Below are 15292 nucleotides of genomic sequence, written 5' to 3'. Positions count from 1 at the left end.
AGGCTAATTTTTGTATTTTTAGTAGAGACGGGGTTTCACCATCTTGGCCAGGCTGGTCTTGAACTCCTGACCTTGTGATCCACCTGCCTCGGCCTCCCAAAGTGCTGGGATTACAGGCGTGAGCCACCACCCCCAGCCTTCCAGCACTCATTTCAAAACCATTCCAGCCTCTACCCTTTACCAAGCTCCAGAGCTGCTTCCACATTTTTAGTTATTTGTTATAGCAACACCCCACTTCTGTGGTATCAATTTCTGTTGTAGTCCGTCTGTGCTGCTATAACAGAATACCACAGGCGGGTAATTTATAAAGAACAGAAATGTATTTCTCACAGCTCTGGAGGCTGGAAGTCCAAGATCAAAGAACGAGCATTCAGTGTCTGGTGAGGTCTGTATCCTTCAGAGGGGAGAAATATTATGTCTTCACAGAGAAGAAGGCAGAAGGGCAAGAGACCCTAGCAGCTGTGGGAAGCCTTTTTTATAAAGGTCTTAATCCCAGTCATAGCCTAACCGTTGCGTAAAAGCCCCCCCTCTTAATACTATCACATTCACCATTAAGTATGGAGTGGACACATTCAAACCATAGCTTATGAACTCACAGATTTTTTTTTTTAATTTAATGTGTTACAATCCATTGCTGTTTTTCTTAACGCTCAAATTGCCCAAATGCAGCCAACGGATTTCCTTTTAAGCCAGTTCCTGTGTCTCCATCATTCTTTGAGCACTTCCTTGCTTTCTGTAGCAACACTTGCATCCTCAGACCTGGAATCCACCATTTATTTAAGAAGCCCTCATTCCTTTTTGTGGGTAGTGGTATGCAGAAACCAAGATCTGGGTGCTAAGTGTGTTCATAGTTACTGTGGTGTCATAAGTTCTAGGCCCTTTCAGAAAACAGAGCCAGAAAATTAGAAAATATTGAGAGAGAGAGAGAGAGAGAGAGTGTATGTGTGTGCGTATGTGTGTGTGATGAGTGCATATTGGTACCTCCAATTAAAATACAACATCACATAGTTCTGTCTTTTCCCCTACTCTATATTTGTATCTCTGATCTCCCACAGTGAAAATACTGGTTCTCCACATCAGCATAATTATTTATTCTATCCTATAATACACCCCAAATAGTTTCAGATTATGACAGGAGTTCTAGTATTCAATTGTTGTTATTAATACCATTTCAGTTAGTTTTCTATGCCCTTCATGATGATAATCTGTCAGCCACTCCTTTCCTTAAGTAATTATTGAATTCAGGATAGCAAATGCCTTCCATCTTTGGTCCATAATTCAGATGTCATACAGCCTTGCCCTTAAGAGATCTAGATCTAATTCCCTGGCCTACAGAGAAAGCCAAAGATTTCTCCCTTTTGCTTCTGCAAGCTCCCAGTGGTTTCCTTCATTGAAAATAATTCTGCACACACTGCACCCTGGCAAGGAGACTCACAGCCCTTCAAGATTCCCCCAAATAGCCAAGGACTGTGGCTCATCCCTGTTAATCCCAGCACTCTGGGAGGCCAAGGCGGGTGAATCACTTGAGGTCAGGAGTTCAAGACCAGCCTGGCCAAAGGCAAAACCCCGTCTCTACAAAAATACAAAAATTATCCAAGCGTGGTGGCATGCACTTGTAGTCCCAGCTACTCAGGAGGCTGAAGCATGAGAAGTGCTTGAGCCCAGAAGGCAGAGGCTGCAGTGAGCCAAGATGCCATTGCACTCCAGCCTGGGCAACAGAGTGAGACTCTGCCTCAAAAAAAAAAAAAAAAAAAAAAAAAAAATCCCCCAAATAATCTCTTGCAGAGATTTCACAAACCAGGCATATTTTGCTGACAGCTTCCCAGGAATTATGGTAGAAGGAGTAACAGTGCAAATTCACAGTTCTCACAAACACAGTCAGCATCACTCATCTCAAAAGAGCCCCCAGCCACACCTCACTGCGGCATCTCTTTATTGGTCTTTCAGCTCATCCCAGTATTATGGTCTCCTTCCCACTGTTTTTTTCCTCCTCTTCCTTCCCTCTCCTTTCTCCATTTAGGATCAAAATGCACCATTCTTCTCCTCTGTGAAGCAGAGCAACCTCCTCCCCTGAAGCTTTGTTAGGCATTCTTAGAACAAAGACAGCCTTCTTCCTAAGAAAAATTACAGTGAATAAAATTTCCTCTGCCTTATTACACATACAAGGGTTGGGATCTTTTTAGAGCATGGTCAGTTATAAACTACAAAGAAGTACCTGCAAAATTCCCTCAAGAGGAGTTTCTCCATTGGTTCAGCTAACGTCCCTCAGAACCAGGTCACCAGATGGCTCAAGCTACCTAGGATCTTTCTACTTCTGGACCCTCCAGCTTCCAGAGCCACCTCCTCAAGTCCTCATGACCTCTACTGCTCTCCCATCATCACAGACAAATGGGCTCATCCAAATTTCCTCCAGCTAAGCAGCAACCACCCCACATTCCCTCCCAGGGCACCAGCCAAGGGCCCTGGGAGGAAAACTGTATTTATAAGCCATGGTCTGTGGACTGACTCCAGCATTGAGGGGGAACCTGGCCCTCCCAGTGCCCCACAACTCATGGGAGGGACTCAGAGGCCTCTAATTTCCCATTGCATTGATGGAGATGACCTCGCTAAACAACCTGCCTAGGCTAGAGCCAATGAGGGGTGTGGCCACTATCTTGCTAGCCTAGAGGTCCCATTCAGGGCCCTTCCAGACTTTTTAAGGCTAGAAGATCTTCTGTTGGCAGAAGCTTTTAAAAAGGCCAGTACATAGCCTGGAAACAATCCCTAACGGGGATACAGTGCAGAGGAGAGGTGCAGATCTTTCTAAAAAGTCTATCTGAATCTCTGATGAGGTAAAGGAACATTGAAATTTGAAAAATATTCTAAAATTGGAGTTGCCTTCATTATTTTCTAGTCAGTAAATATTTAAGTTGCTTTGACATTTAATAGTTTTTTTCAGGTACGAAATTTTAAAAATTTACTCATAGGAAAAACGGGTCAAAAATGATTTAGTGGCCGGGCGCGGTGGCTCAAGCCTGTAATCCCAGCACTTTGGGAGGCCGAGACAGGCGGATCACGAGGTCAGGAGATCGAGACCATCCTGGTTAACACGGTGAAACCCCGTCTCTACTAAAAAATACAAAAAACTAGCCGGGCGAGGTGGCGGGCGCCTGTAGCCCCAGCTACTCGGGAGGCTGAGGCAGGAGAATGGCGTGAACCCAGGAGGCGGAGCTTGCAGTGAGCTGAGATCCGGCCACTGCACTCCAGCCTGGGTGACAGAGCGAGACTCCGTCTCAAAAAAAAAAAAAAAAAAAAAAAAAAGATTTAGTGATGTAAAAGAATGTTGGGGTCTTTCAAAATGCAAGAGTTGAAGAATAAAATTGCAGTACAAGGAGGAGAGTAGTGAAATGAAATGGTCTGAGAATGGGAGGAGGAGGGACTGGGAAAAGGGACGGGGGGCCCTCCTGGCACAGGTAGCATGCCGTCCTGTAGCTGCTCATCCATCACCAAAACCCCTGCCTGTTCATGGTAACCTGGGAAGCAATGAAATACCTCCCTGCTTCCCCCGTCTCCCTCTACCATGTCTCAATGTGCCTTGAAGTCTACCATTAGCATGTCTATCCTTCACATCTCGGCTGACTCCTCCACCAAATACATGGCATTTCTGTTCAGATTTTAGGACTGCAAATGTGTCTTGTTTTGCACAGTTCTAGAACTTTCTAGAATCATACATTAGGTGGGCTAGATAAGTAGTTTCTCTAGGTTTGTGCTCTTCCAACTTTTTATGTAATTGCACTGATTATTCCTTGATCACTTCTTAGGAGAATCCAGACAGAGCCCAGGTCAGCTAATAAAATACCTATGCCCTTTGTCCTTCTGAGATGCAGTAGGAAACCACCTGTCAGGGTAATTCCCACATTTCATATTACTGGGCTGCTCCCCTGGACATGAGGGGCGATGGTTCTAGGCCCTGGTGCCCAGCAAGCCTTGTGCTCCTTCTATCATGTATTTTCTCTCCCAGAGCTGGTCAACTCCAGGGCTTAAAGCAAGTAAGCCAATGTCAGCACAGAGAAGATGTGCAGTGAAGTGCTGCCCACATGAGGGCCAGGGCCAATGCTCAGGCCTTCTGCCATGTAATCTTGGGCAAGTTCCCTAAACTCAAGTTATTTGAACAGGAATGCAAATGGGGTGAGTATAAGGGTCTGGAGACAAGTGTACCCGGGTTCATACCCTGGCTCCATCACTTGCCAGCACCATTTGCATGAGGCTTAACTTCCAGTCTGTCTTTTTCTTCATCTGTAAACTGGAACTTATAATAGCATCCACATCTTAGGGCTGCTTTGAGTTAATCTGATAAGTTAATGCATGTAAAATGCTTACAAATTGCCTTGTTCATAGTACTTAATAAATATTTGACATTTTAGGCCAGGCATGGTGACTCACACCTATAATCCCAGCAATTTAGTAGGCTGATGGGGTGGATTTCCTGAGGCCAGGAGTTTGAGACCAGCCTGGCCAACATGGCAAAACCCAGTTGCTACTAAAATACAAAAATTAGCCGCATATGGTGGCGCATGCCTGTAATCCCAGCTACTCGGGAGGCTGAGTCACGAGAATCACTTGAACCCGGGAGGTGGAGGTTGCAGTGAGCTGAGAACATGCCACTGCACTCCAGCCTGGGCGACAGAGCAAGACCCTGTCTCAAACAAAACAAAACAAAACAAAATTTGACATTTTATATGTACATATATTCCTACATACATTTGTAAATATATACAAAACGTCTGTCAAATTAGCCCAGCGTAGTGGTGGGTGCCTGTAATCCCAGCTACTTGGGAGGCTGAGGCAGGAGAATCGCTTGAGCCCGGGAGGTGGAGGTTGCAGTGAGCTGAGATCGTGCCGCACTCCAGCCTGGGGGACAAGAGTGAGACTCTGTCTCAAAAAAAAAAAAAAATCTCTCAAGTCCAGGTGCCGTGACTCACACCTGTAATCCCAGCACTTTGGGAGGCCAAGGTGGGTGGATCACCTGAGGTTGAGAGTTCGAGACCAGCCTGACCAACATGGAGAAACCCCATCTCTACTAAAAATACAAAATTAGCCGGGCATGGTGGCACACGCCTGTAATCCCAGCTACAGGGGAGGCTGGGGCAGGAGAATCACTTGAACCTGGGAGGCAGAGGTTGCAGTGAGCCAAGATCGCACCATTGCACTCCAACCTGGGCAACAAGAGCAAAACTCATCTCAAAAAAAAAGTCTGTCAAGACATACTTCTTAGAATGGCTGAAATAAAAAAAGATTTTTAAATTTGACAATAGCAAGTGTTGGTGAGGTAGTGGAGCAACTGGAACTCTCATACATTTGCTGATGGAGATATAAATTGTACAACCCTTTGAACAACAGTTTGGCAGTTTCTGATAAAGTAAACATACATTTACCACACTTACCATAGGATCCAGCATTCCCATTCTTATTCCTTCAAGAGAAATGAAAGCATACATCCACACAAAGAATGTTCATATAGTTTTATTCATAATAGCCAAAAAACTGGAAAGAATCAAGGTATTTATCAACAAGTGAATGGATAAATTCTGGAACATCCTTTCAATGGGACACTACTCAGCAGTCAGAAGGGATTAACTACTAATACATGCAATGACACAAATAAATTCCAAAAGCATTTTTTTTTTTTTAAAAGATAGGGTCTCACTTTGTTACTCAGGCTGGAGTGCAGTGGTATAATCACGGTTCACTGCAGCCTCAACCTCTCAGGCTCAAGCGATCCTCCCACCTGAGCCTCTTGAGTAGCTGGGACTATAAGCACGCACCATCACACTCGGCTAATTTTTTTAAATTTTGTAGAGACAGGTCTCACTATGTTGCCCAGGCTGGTCTTGAACTCCTGGGCTCCAGCAATCCTCCTGCCTCAGCCTCTCAAAGTGATGAGATTACAGGTGTGAGCCATTGCACCCAGCCTCAAAAACATTGTGTTAAGGGAAAGAAGCCAGATACAAAAGGCTGCATACTATAGGATTCCATTTATATGACATTCTGGAAACAGAAAAACAATAGAAACAGAAAGCAAATGATTGGTTGACAGGGGGTGGAGACAGGGAGGAACTGATTATAAAGAGGTATGAGGGAACATGTCAGGGTGATGAAAATGCTTCACATCTTGATTGTCCATAAGGTTTGCTTCTGTGTCCCCACCCAAACCTCATCTCAAATTGTAAACCCTATAATCCCCACATGTTGAGAGAGGGACATGGTGGGAAGTGATTGTATCACGGGGATGGTTTCCCTCATGGTGTTCTCATGATAGTGAGTTTGCATAAGATCTGATGGTTTTATAAGTGCTCAGAAGCTCCTCCTCCATTCCTCTCTCTCCTGCCACCTTGTGAAGAAGGTGCCTGCTTCCCCTTCCACCATGATCATTTCCTGAGGCCTCCCCAGCCATAAGGAACTGTGAGACAATTAAACCACTTTCTTTTATTAATTACCCAGTCTCAGGAATTTCTTTATAGCAGTGTGAGACCGGACTAATACAATTGTGATGGTGGATACATGACTGAATATGACGGTCAAAACTCAAAGAACTGCACACCTTTAAAGGTAAATTATACCTTATTAACCTGATGTTAAAAGCCATTAACAGCTGTTACCTATGAGAGGAGGGAACTAAGTAGGGAGGATGATTAAAGGATACTTTTTTTTCTACTTAAACATACTTGTACTGTTTGAACTTTTCTAATGAGCAAATAATTTATGTACTTGATAATTTCATTGAAGTTTTAAAGAATAACAATAATATCTATCTTGGAGGGGTGTTGTGAGATCCAAACGACATAATGTAAAAAGCATACAGCACAATGTATGAACTCAGAGACAGACACATAGATACATAAATAGACAGCTACAGGTAGAGAGAATTTGTTACCTTCCTCTCTCACCTCCCACCTCCCCTATTCTCTTCACTTTCCCATCCTCACCCTCCCTTAATGACCCACATATTCTGAAATGACAAGGTACAAAGGCCAAAAGGCCACTGAGGGTGACAGCCATGACTTACCTCAGTGACAAAGAGTGTGCGAGGGTCGATGATATCCAAAAAGTGCCTGAAGCGGCCATAGAAGGATGTCTGAAGAAGGGGATGAGAGAGAAGAGTGAATGGATCAGCCGCTGTGCACCCTTCTCCAGACACTGGGGAGCCCCACCCTTTATGATTGGGGTCCCCCGGTCCCCAGGACTCCCCATGTGGGTGATAAATGCCAATGAGGCCTCAGAAATCTAAGGACAGCTTTCCTGAGGCTGAGAGTTTTCCAAAGTCAACTCAGAGAGACTACTGAGATACTCAAGGATGGGCCCATCTGCTCTTCCCGGTGCCTCCCATTTTCCCCCCTCTCTCCCAATGCCCTGAGATCTATTCTGAGCCTATTAAAAGCTCCCAAGCATCCCTGGACATGTAGGCTGAAGGTGAGGCCTGGCCCCAGCCCTCTCCCAGCCTCCCTGTCTTGCTCAGGACCTGAAGTGACAGAGCGTCCTGCCTGCCCCTCACAGGGGTCCCTCCCCAAGGTCTAGCTCTGCCTCCAGGGGGAGGTTCCCAAGTGCAGCTCAAACCTGAAAGCACCAAGCTCACAATCCTCAGGCCCTCCTTCATCCACAGCCCTGTAGCTGCTGAGGTGCAGGACAAGAGGCAGCTCCCCCAACCTTGCCCCAGAGCAGGGGCTGTGGAAAAGGAGGGCTTTGTGCTAAGCGCCACAGGCATTAGAGCACAATGAAAGGAAACCAAGCAACCCGGCTGCTGGGCCTTCTGCCCTGGGGACTAAGCCAGCTGGGCAAAGCCAAGCTCAAGGGGAAGACAGAGGGGGCCAAGGTTGGGGATGAAGGGGAAGCTGCAATCGCTGGGGGTTCATGCCTCACTACACTCTGGGCTCTGCCCCAAATTCCTCCCTGGAGCCCCACAACTCTCCACCATCCTTTGCACAGTGGAGGAAACAGAAGCCTCCACATTCCCTCCCCTTATTTATTTTATTTATTTATTTATTTATTTATTTATTTGAGATGGAGATTCTCGCTCTGTTGCCCAGGCTGGAGTGTAGTGGTGCAATCTCGGCTCACTGCAAGCTCCGCCTCCCAGGTTCATGCCATTCTCCTGCCTCAGCCTCCTGAGTAGCTGGGACTATAGGTACCCACCACCACACCTGGATAATTTTTGTATTTTTGGTAGAGACGGGGTTTCATCTTGTTAGCCAGAATAGTCTGGATCTCCTGACCTTGTGATCCACCCGCCTCAGCCTCCCAAAGTGCTGGGATTACAGGCGTGAGCCACCAAGCCCGGACTCCCTCCCCTTATTTAGTACGACACCAGACCCTGCAGTCAATTCCTGTCCCTTTCCCTTCCCAATAAAGACCCTACAATAGGCTCCAGGTCACCTCAAAGTGTCCCCACACACCAGTTCTCATCCCACCTCCAATTCTCTCCCACCATGGCACCCTACATGAAGCAACCTCTAACCCCTAATGCCGCCCCTACCCAGGTGCTGTCTCTCACAAACCAGATCAACCTTCAGTCCATTCCTAATAGGAACAGCTGCCTAACCTCTTATAATCCACACAGCCTGGACCATTTCCCCATTAAAGACATACATAAGGGAGGCTCACAATGCTGTCCTGGCAAAATTTCACCTCTGAGAATGTAGTCTAAGGAAACAATCCAAGATGTTCAAAGATCTGGTCAGGTGTACATACCAAGGATATTCACTGCTGCATTATTTACAAAGGTGGATGGTTAAATAAATGCTGGTCCATTCATATGACTGAATACTATGCAGCCTTTAAAACTATGTTTTCAAACATTCATGACATGGAATAATGCTTAAAATTTTATGAAATGCATATAAGCAGTGTGATTCCAACTCAATAAACAAGGGGCTAAACAGAGCTAGACAGATACTAAGTGAAAAGCAAAAAGACCAAATGACATCCAGATCCTGGTCCACTAACAGGGACCAGGGTTCCTTAGGAAAGGAGCAGATTCAAAGGCTGGGGTAGGGAGGGTACAAGATGAAACTGGTACATTTTGTTGCACCAGAAAGTAATGAAGTCTTATCCCTAAAAAATGACGGGGACATGTTAAAAGGATCAACGAGGCCGGGTGCGGTGGCTCAAGCCTGTAATCCCAGCACTTTGGGAGGCCGAGATGGGCGGATCACGAGGTCAGGAGATCGAGACCATCCTGGCTGACACGGTGAAACCCCGTCTCTACTTTAAAAATACAAAAAACTAGCCGGGCGAGGTGGCGGCGCCTGTAGTCCCAGCTACTCGGGAGGCTGAGGCAGGAGAATGGCATGAACCCGGGAGGCGGAGCTTGCAGTGAGCTGAGATCCGGCCACTGCACTCCAGCCTGCGCGGCAGAGCGAGACTCCGTCTCAAAAAAAAAAAAAAGGATCAACGAAGGGCAGGTGGTACATTGTGTTCTTCCATATGTGATACCGGGGAAGTCCACAGCATCACTCACATAATATTCCACAGGGACTAAATAAATCTAATCACGAGAAAACAAAACAAACCCACACTGACGGACATTCCATAAATTAATCGGTTTTTTTCATCAAATATGTCAATGTCATAAAGACAAAGAAAGAGTGGGAATGAGACTGTTCCACATTAAAGAAGCTAAAGAAACAACTAGACGCACTGTGTAACTCGGGATTGGATCCTGGCGTAGGGGGGGAATGCTCTAGAGCATTATTGAGACAAGTGACAAAAGTGGAATATGGACCACAGGTTAATAAAAGTGTTGTATCCATGTTAAATCTCCTGACTATAATTACCACACTGTGGTTACATAAGAGAATGTCCTTGGTTTTTTTTGTTGTTGTTGTTTTTTTTCGAGACAGAGTCTTGCTCTGTCTCCCAGGCTGGAGTGCAGTGGTGCAGTCTCAGCTCACTGCAACCTCTGCCTCCTGAGTTAGCAATTCTCCTGCCTCAGCCTCCCGAGTAGCTGTGACTATAGTCCCGTGACACTATGCCTGGCTAATTTTTTTTGTATTTTTAGTAGAGATGCGGTTTCACCGTGTTAGCCAGGATGGTCTCCATCTCCTGACCTCATGATCTGCCCACCTCGGCCTCCCAAAGTGCTAGGATTACAGGCGTGAGCCTCCACGCCCAGCCGAGAATGTCCTTGTTCTTAAAAGACATACGCTGGGCCGGGCGCAGTGGCTCACCCTCTAATCCCAGCACTTTGGGAGACCAAGGCAGGCGGATCACCTGAGGTCAGGGGCTCAAGACCAGCCTGGCCAATGTGGTGAAACCCCGCCTCTACTAAAAATATAAAAATTAGCTGGGTGTGGTAGTGCAATCCCAGCTACTTGGGAGGCTGAGGCAGGAGTATTGCTTGAACTCGGGAGGTGGAGGTTGCAGTGAGCCAAGATTGCACCACTGCACTCCAGCCTGGGTTACAGAGCAAGACCCTGTCTCAAAAAAAAAAAAAAAAAAAGACATATACTCTGATGTATTAGGAGATGAATGAATACAATCTATTCGTAAATAGTTGAAGAAAAATAATGTGTAAAAATACAGGGCAGCCATAAAATCTGGAAATGTAGGTACTATAATTGAATGTAGATTGAAGATGTCCTGATGATATCATGTATATCTGCTATCTTTCCAGACTTTATGATTACTTGTAGACAAAGAGAATAAAGGAAATGTGATGTTAAAAATTGGTAGATCTACGCAAATAGGGAAGTTTTCCTTATTCTTCTTGCAACCTTTCTGTAAGACTAAAAGTGTTTCAAAATAAAAAGGTAAAAATTATATTTTCAAAAAAGCTAGATGAAAATACACTAAAATGCTAATAGAGATTGCCTCTGGGTAATAGGCTTATGTATGATTTATATTTCCAGATCTTTAAATTGCTTTTGAAATAAAAAAAATCAGTATTATGCATAATATGCAGAAATGATATTACATTTAAAAATACATATTTAGAGTAAAATGCAAGCCAGTCACAGTGGCTTGCTCCTATAATCCCACCTACTTGTGAGGCTGAAGTGATAGGATCACTTGAGCCCCGGAGTTTAAGATCAGTCTGGGCAACACAGTGAAACCCCACCTCTAAAAAAAATTTTAAAAATTAGCCAGGCATGGTGGTATCCACCTCTAGTCCCAGCTACTTAGGAGACTGAGGTAGGAGGACCACCTCAGACCAGGAGTTTGATGTTGCAGTGAGCTGTGATCATCCCACTGCACTCCAGGCTGGGGGACAGAGCAAGAGCCTGTCTCCAAAAATAAAGTAAAATATGAACTGATATTTTAAGTATTATATTTGATTATGAGCTCCTGAAGGACATGGGCTATTGAATGTTCCTTCCTTATCCTCCCTGCTTCGAAGTCTCCTTACATCTCTGGAAGGAAGGGTCTCCTGCCACAGGAATCCTTGAGTGGGCTGATGAGTGGCCAATAGCCTCAAGGCTTCTGGGTGGGGTAGAGCTGGGCTGGGCTTTGAAGGGAGGGCAAGATTAGGAAAGGATAACAGTATGGCAGCTAGTGGTTCAAAGGAGGGAAGAGGATGAGCGGGGGCAGAGAAGAGAACCTGGAAGTAGAATGGCCTGAGTGAAGCAACTTCTTGAAGATAGTCCAGCAGAAACTTCAGCCTCTGATTTGTCCTGTGGATCTTGCACTGTCTTCATCCTGTCCCAGTCCTGCCAGCCTTCTTGTGTCACTTTCCACCACAGCTACTGGGGGAGACTCCCAGATAACACATTTGCTACACAGACACCTACAAACGCCTAATGAGCTAGGCTCAGGGTGAGAGGTGACAATGTGCTAGCAGCCCTCACTCTCAGCACCTCCTCAGCCTCGGCACCCACTCTGGCAGCACTTGAGGAGTCCTTCAATGCGCCACTGCGTGGGAGCCCCTCTCTGGGCTGGCTGAGGCCGGAGCCACCTCCCTCTGCTTGCTGGGAGGTGTGGAGGGAGAGGCAAGGGCGGGAACCGGGACTGTGCTCGCGGGCCAGCGTGAGTTCCAGCAGGCGCGGGCGCAGTGGGCCACGCACACGGAGCGGCCAGCCCGCACCACCAGCCCAGGGCAGTGAGGGGCTTAGCACCTGGGCCAGCAGCTGCAGAGGTTGTGCCAGGTCCCCCAGCAGTGCTGGCCCACCAGCTCCGCACTCAAATTCTCGCCTGGCCTTAGCTGCCTCCTCGCCATGCAGGGCTCGGGACCTGCAGCCCGCCATGTCTGAGCTCCTCCCCCTACGGTTGGCTCCCAGGTGGCTGGAGCCTCCCCGACTTGGGCGGCCCCCTGCTCCCTGGCGCCTGGTCCCCTGGACAGCCCAAGGGCTGAGGAGTGCAGGTGCCGCTCGGGACTGGTGGGCAGCTCCACCTGCAGCTCTAGTGCAGGATCCACTGGGTGAAGCCAGCTGGGCTCCTAAACTGGATGGGGACTTGGAGAACTTTTATATCTAGCCAGAGGATCATATGTGTACCAATCAGCACTCTGTATCTAGCTGACCTAGTGGGGACTTGGAGAACTTTTCCCTCTAGCACTCTATGTCTAGCTCAAGGATTGTAAACGCACCAATCAGCACTCTGTGTCTAGCTCAGGGTTTGTAAATACACTAATCAGTACTCTGTGTGTAGCTCAAGGTTTGTAAATACACCAATTCGTACTCTGTATCTAGCTAACTCTGTATCTAGCTAACCAGCACTCTGTGACTGTAACTCAAGGATTGTAAATGCACCAATCAGCACTCTGTCAAAACAGACCAATCAGCTCTCTGTAAAATGGACCAATCAGCAGGATGTGGGTGGGGCCAGATAAGCAAATAAAAGCAGGCTGCCCCAGCCAGCAGTGGCAACCCGCTAGGGTCCCCTTCAACACTGTGGAAGCTTTGTTTTTCACCCTTTGCAGTAAATCTTGCTGCTGCTCACTTTGGGTCTGCTCTGCCTTTATGAGCTGTATCACTCACCACGAAGGTCTGCAGCTTCACTCCTGACAGGGAAACCACCCAGCAGAAGGAAGAAGCTCCAGACACATCTGAAAGTCTGAAGGAACAAACTCCGGACACACCATCTTTAAGAACTGTAACACTCACCGCGAGAGTCTGCAGCTTCATTCTTGAAGTCAGTGAGACCAAGAACCCACCAATTCCGGACACAAAGGGACACCAAATGAACAAGCCCTCAAAGAGCTCAGAGTCCATCAAGCTAGACTAATAACTATAAACAAATAACTACAAAACACCGATCAGAGTTTAAATGAAGCATCGCAAAGTACACTGGGGACACAGAGTTCTTCCTATGTCTTCCTAGTGTAAGTCAAGGAGGTGTCCCAGAGGAGCTGGGACCAGGGGGTGGATAAGTTTACCTAGCAGAGGAGGGTATATGCAAGAAGATGAAAGCATGAAACTTAGGATCAGAAGCTGCACCGGACTCCTGTGGTCTCTTCATTCATTCACCATTCAACCCACCACCAAGGATCTACTGTGTGCCCAGCACTGTGCTAGGTCCTGGAAGTAGCAAGGCTGACCAACTGTGGGGAAATAAGGAAGAGCAGCCACAGATGATGCCTCGCTTTCTAGTGAGACATGAATGTTAACCAGAATGGGGACAGCAAGAAGCATACTGATTAAATGGGAAGAAGATAAAAACTCTGTATTGGTCATATCACTCTGCGATATTTAAAGGGCTTTCCAGATGTAATTTTTCAGCAAACATTTGGACTGAGATTCAAGAAAGAGATTCTGAGTTGGAAATGTCAGGTACAGATTGGCCTAAGACCCCCACCCCACCCACTATAGAGACAAACCTATAGTCTAAGTCAGATTTACTGACTTACTCAATAAAGAGGGGCACAAAGCAGAGAATTATGGGGTGCCTTGCCAAACAAAGAAAAATATTTAGTATATAATTTAAGGAAGATAGAGTAAAATTTAAATGAAGCAGTGCTTCAATACGCTCCACGCAAAGCAAGACCATATGGAAAGGAGTCAACGTAAGTCTGGACCAACCACTCAGGGTCTTGTTTCCTTAAAAACTATAAAGTTAAGATTAATGAGAAATGTTGTGACCAGAAACCCCTTATTTGCAGCTATGGGTTCATTCTCTGAGGCAAAGTGACTTAGACCTGCCTATCAAGAGGTAGATGGTTCATTCCTAATGATATGATTTAAATAGCAAAGTTCTTGGCAGTCTAGGACCTTATAGAGTGAGACATGAGTATGAAAGAGGTGGTTACTAGAAGAAAGTTGTTCGATACTTTGTAGCTCCTGTGGGTCCTTGTGAGAAACATTGTTTCTTTGCAGCTGGATCTGTGTCTGTTCCTTCCTGCCTGATGAATGAATGGCAAGGAAGGTTTTTACTTTCACAATCTCAGTTCCTTTTTATTTTCTCAATAGTATAAAATGTATAGCTTCCCTCCCAAATTCGGCTCCCATCTTTTACCCCCTCCCTCCCAAATTCAGCTCCCATCTTTACCCAATCACACAATCCATGGATGTTTTTCCTCCCCTTTTTCTTCACCGGAAGAATGAGTCAGTCAAGTGATTCCTTCTCTTTCCCTTCACAAGAAAGGTGAGTCAGCTAATTCTCAGCAGGAGCCCCAGGCCTGCAGCAGCTGCCTTCCCACTTCCACCAGCCAGCTCTCTCCCATCTGCAGGCCCCCCAGTGAGAGCAGGCCTTGGGAGCAGCAGCTGAGGGCAAAGATCCCTGAAGAAGCTAACAACGCCCCTCAAATACACACACCAGACCTCCAAATTACTGCTCTTCGGGATTAGGAATAATATACTCACTGAATCTACAGCCCAAAGCAGAAAGGCTGGGCCAGCCCAGTAGTCCTGAATCAGCTGCACCCTGAACCACCTGGGTACTTAAAAAACCAGGCCATATACCCAGGGATTCTGATTCTACTGCTCTGGGGGTGGCCTCCAGCTATCAGTGTCTATTTTAAAACCTGCCCAGTGTGACTCTTGGAAATGATGACCCCTCTCCACTGCACAAACCAGCCCAGGAGCAGCATTAGAAAAAAACTCACTGTGTCGCCTATAGGAAGTAAATGATTAAAATACATAACCACCTGCAAGGTACTGTGATTTTAGAACTTTATTTCAAGCAAACTATGAGACATTTCCCCTCGCCTCCCAACTCTCAGCCCACACAAACTTCCCAACCTTGAAGTGAAGAAAGCATTTTTCTGCCCAGCAAGCTCTCCATACCCCAGAGGGAGCCCTGTGCAGCCAGCCTGCTCTGCTCTACTAGGCCTTTGTCCCCAGCACACTCATACCTCCAGTCATCTCAACAGATAAGTGAGACTTCC

At 46.4% G+C, this 15292-nt stretch overlaps 1 protein-coding gene across 27 annotated transcripts in view; it reads right to left on the bottom strand.

Annotated features, from left to right (window-relative positions):
* The window catches only part of SFXN5 (sideroflexin 5), a 130834-nt gene that overhangs the window by 108758 nt on the left and 6784 nt on the right, over positions 1 to 15292 (bottom strand). For 14 of the 27 annotated variants that reach the window (XR_010580410.1, XR_012422203.1, XM_065526953.1 and 11 more), the window contains exon 2: positions 7046 to 7114. Coding sequence is in view for 11 of the 27 variants with exons in the window: in XM_065526953.1 (XP_065383025.1) it covers positions 7046 to 7114 (69 nt within the window). In the remaining 16 variants the exon portion in view is untranslated. Of the gene's footprint in view, positions 1 to 7045; positions 7115 to 7498; positions 7665 to 15292 lie in introns of those variants that run through there. The other 13 variants (XR_012422199.1, XR_012422201.1, XR_012422200.1 and 10 more) reach the window with 2 other exon arrangements.

Source organism: Macaca fascicularis, chromosome 13, assembly GCF_037993035.2.
Source record: "Macaca fascicularis isolate 582-1 chromosome 13, T2T-MFA8v1.1".
In the NCBI taxonomy this organism is placed as follows: Eukaryota; Metazoa; Chordata; class Mammalia; order Primates; family Cercopithecidae; genus Macaca; species Macaca fascicularis.
Note: the sequence above shows the minus strand (reverse complement) of the source record. Positions and strands in the feature narration are given on the sequence as shown.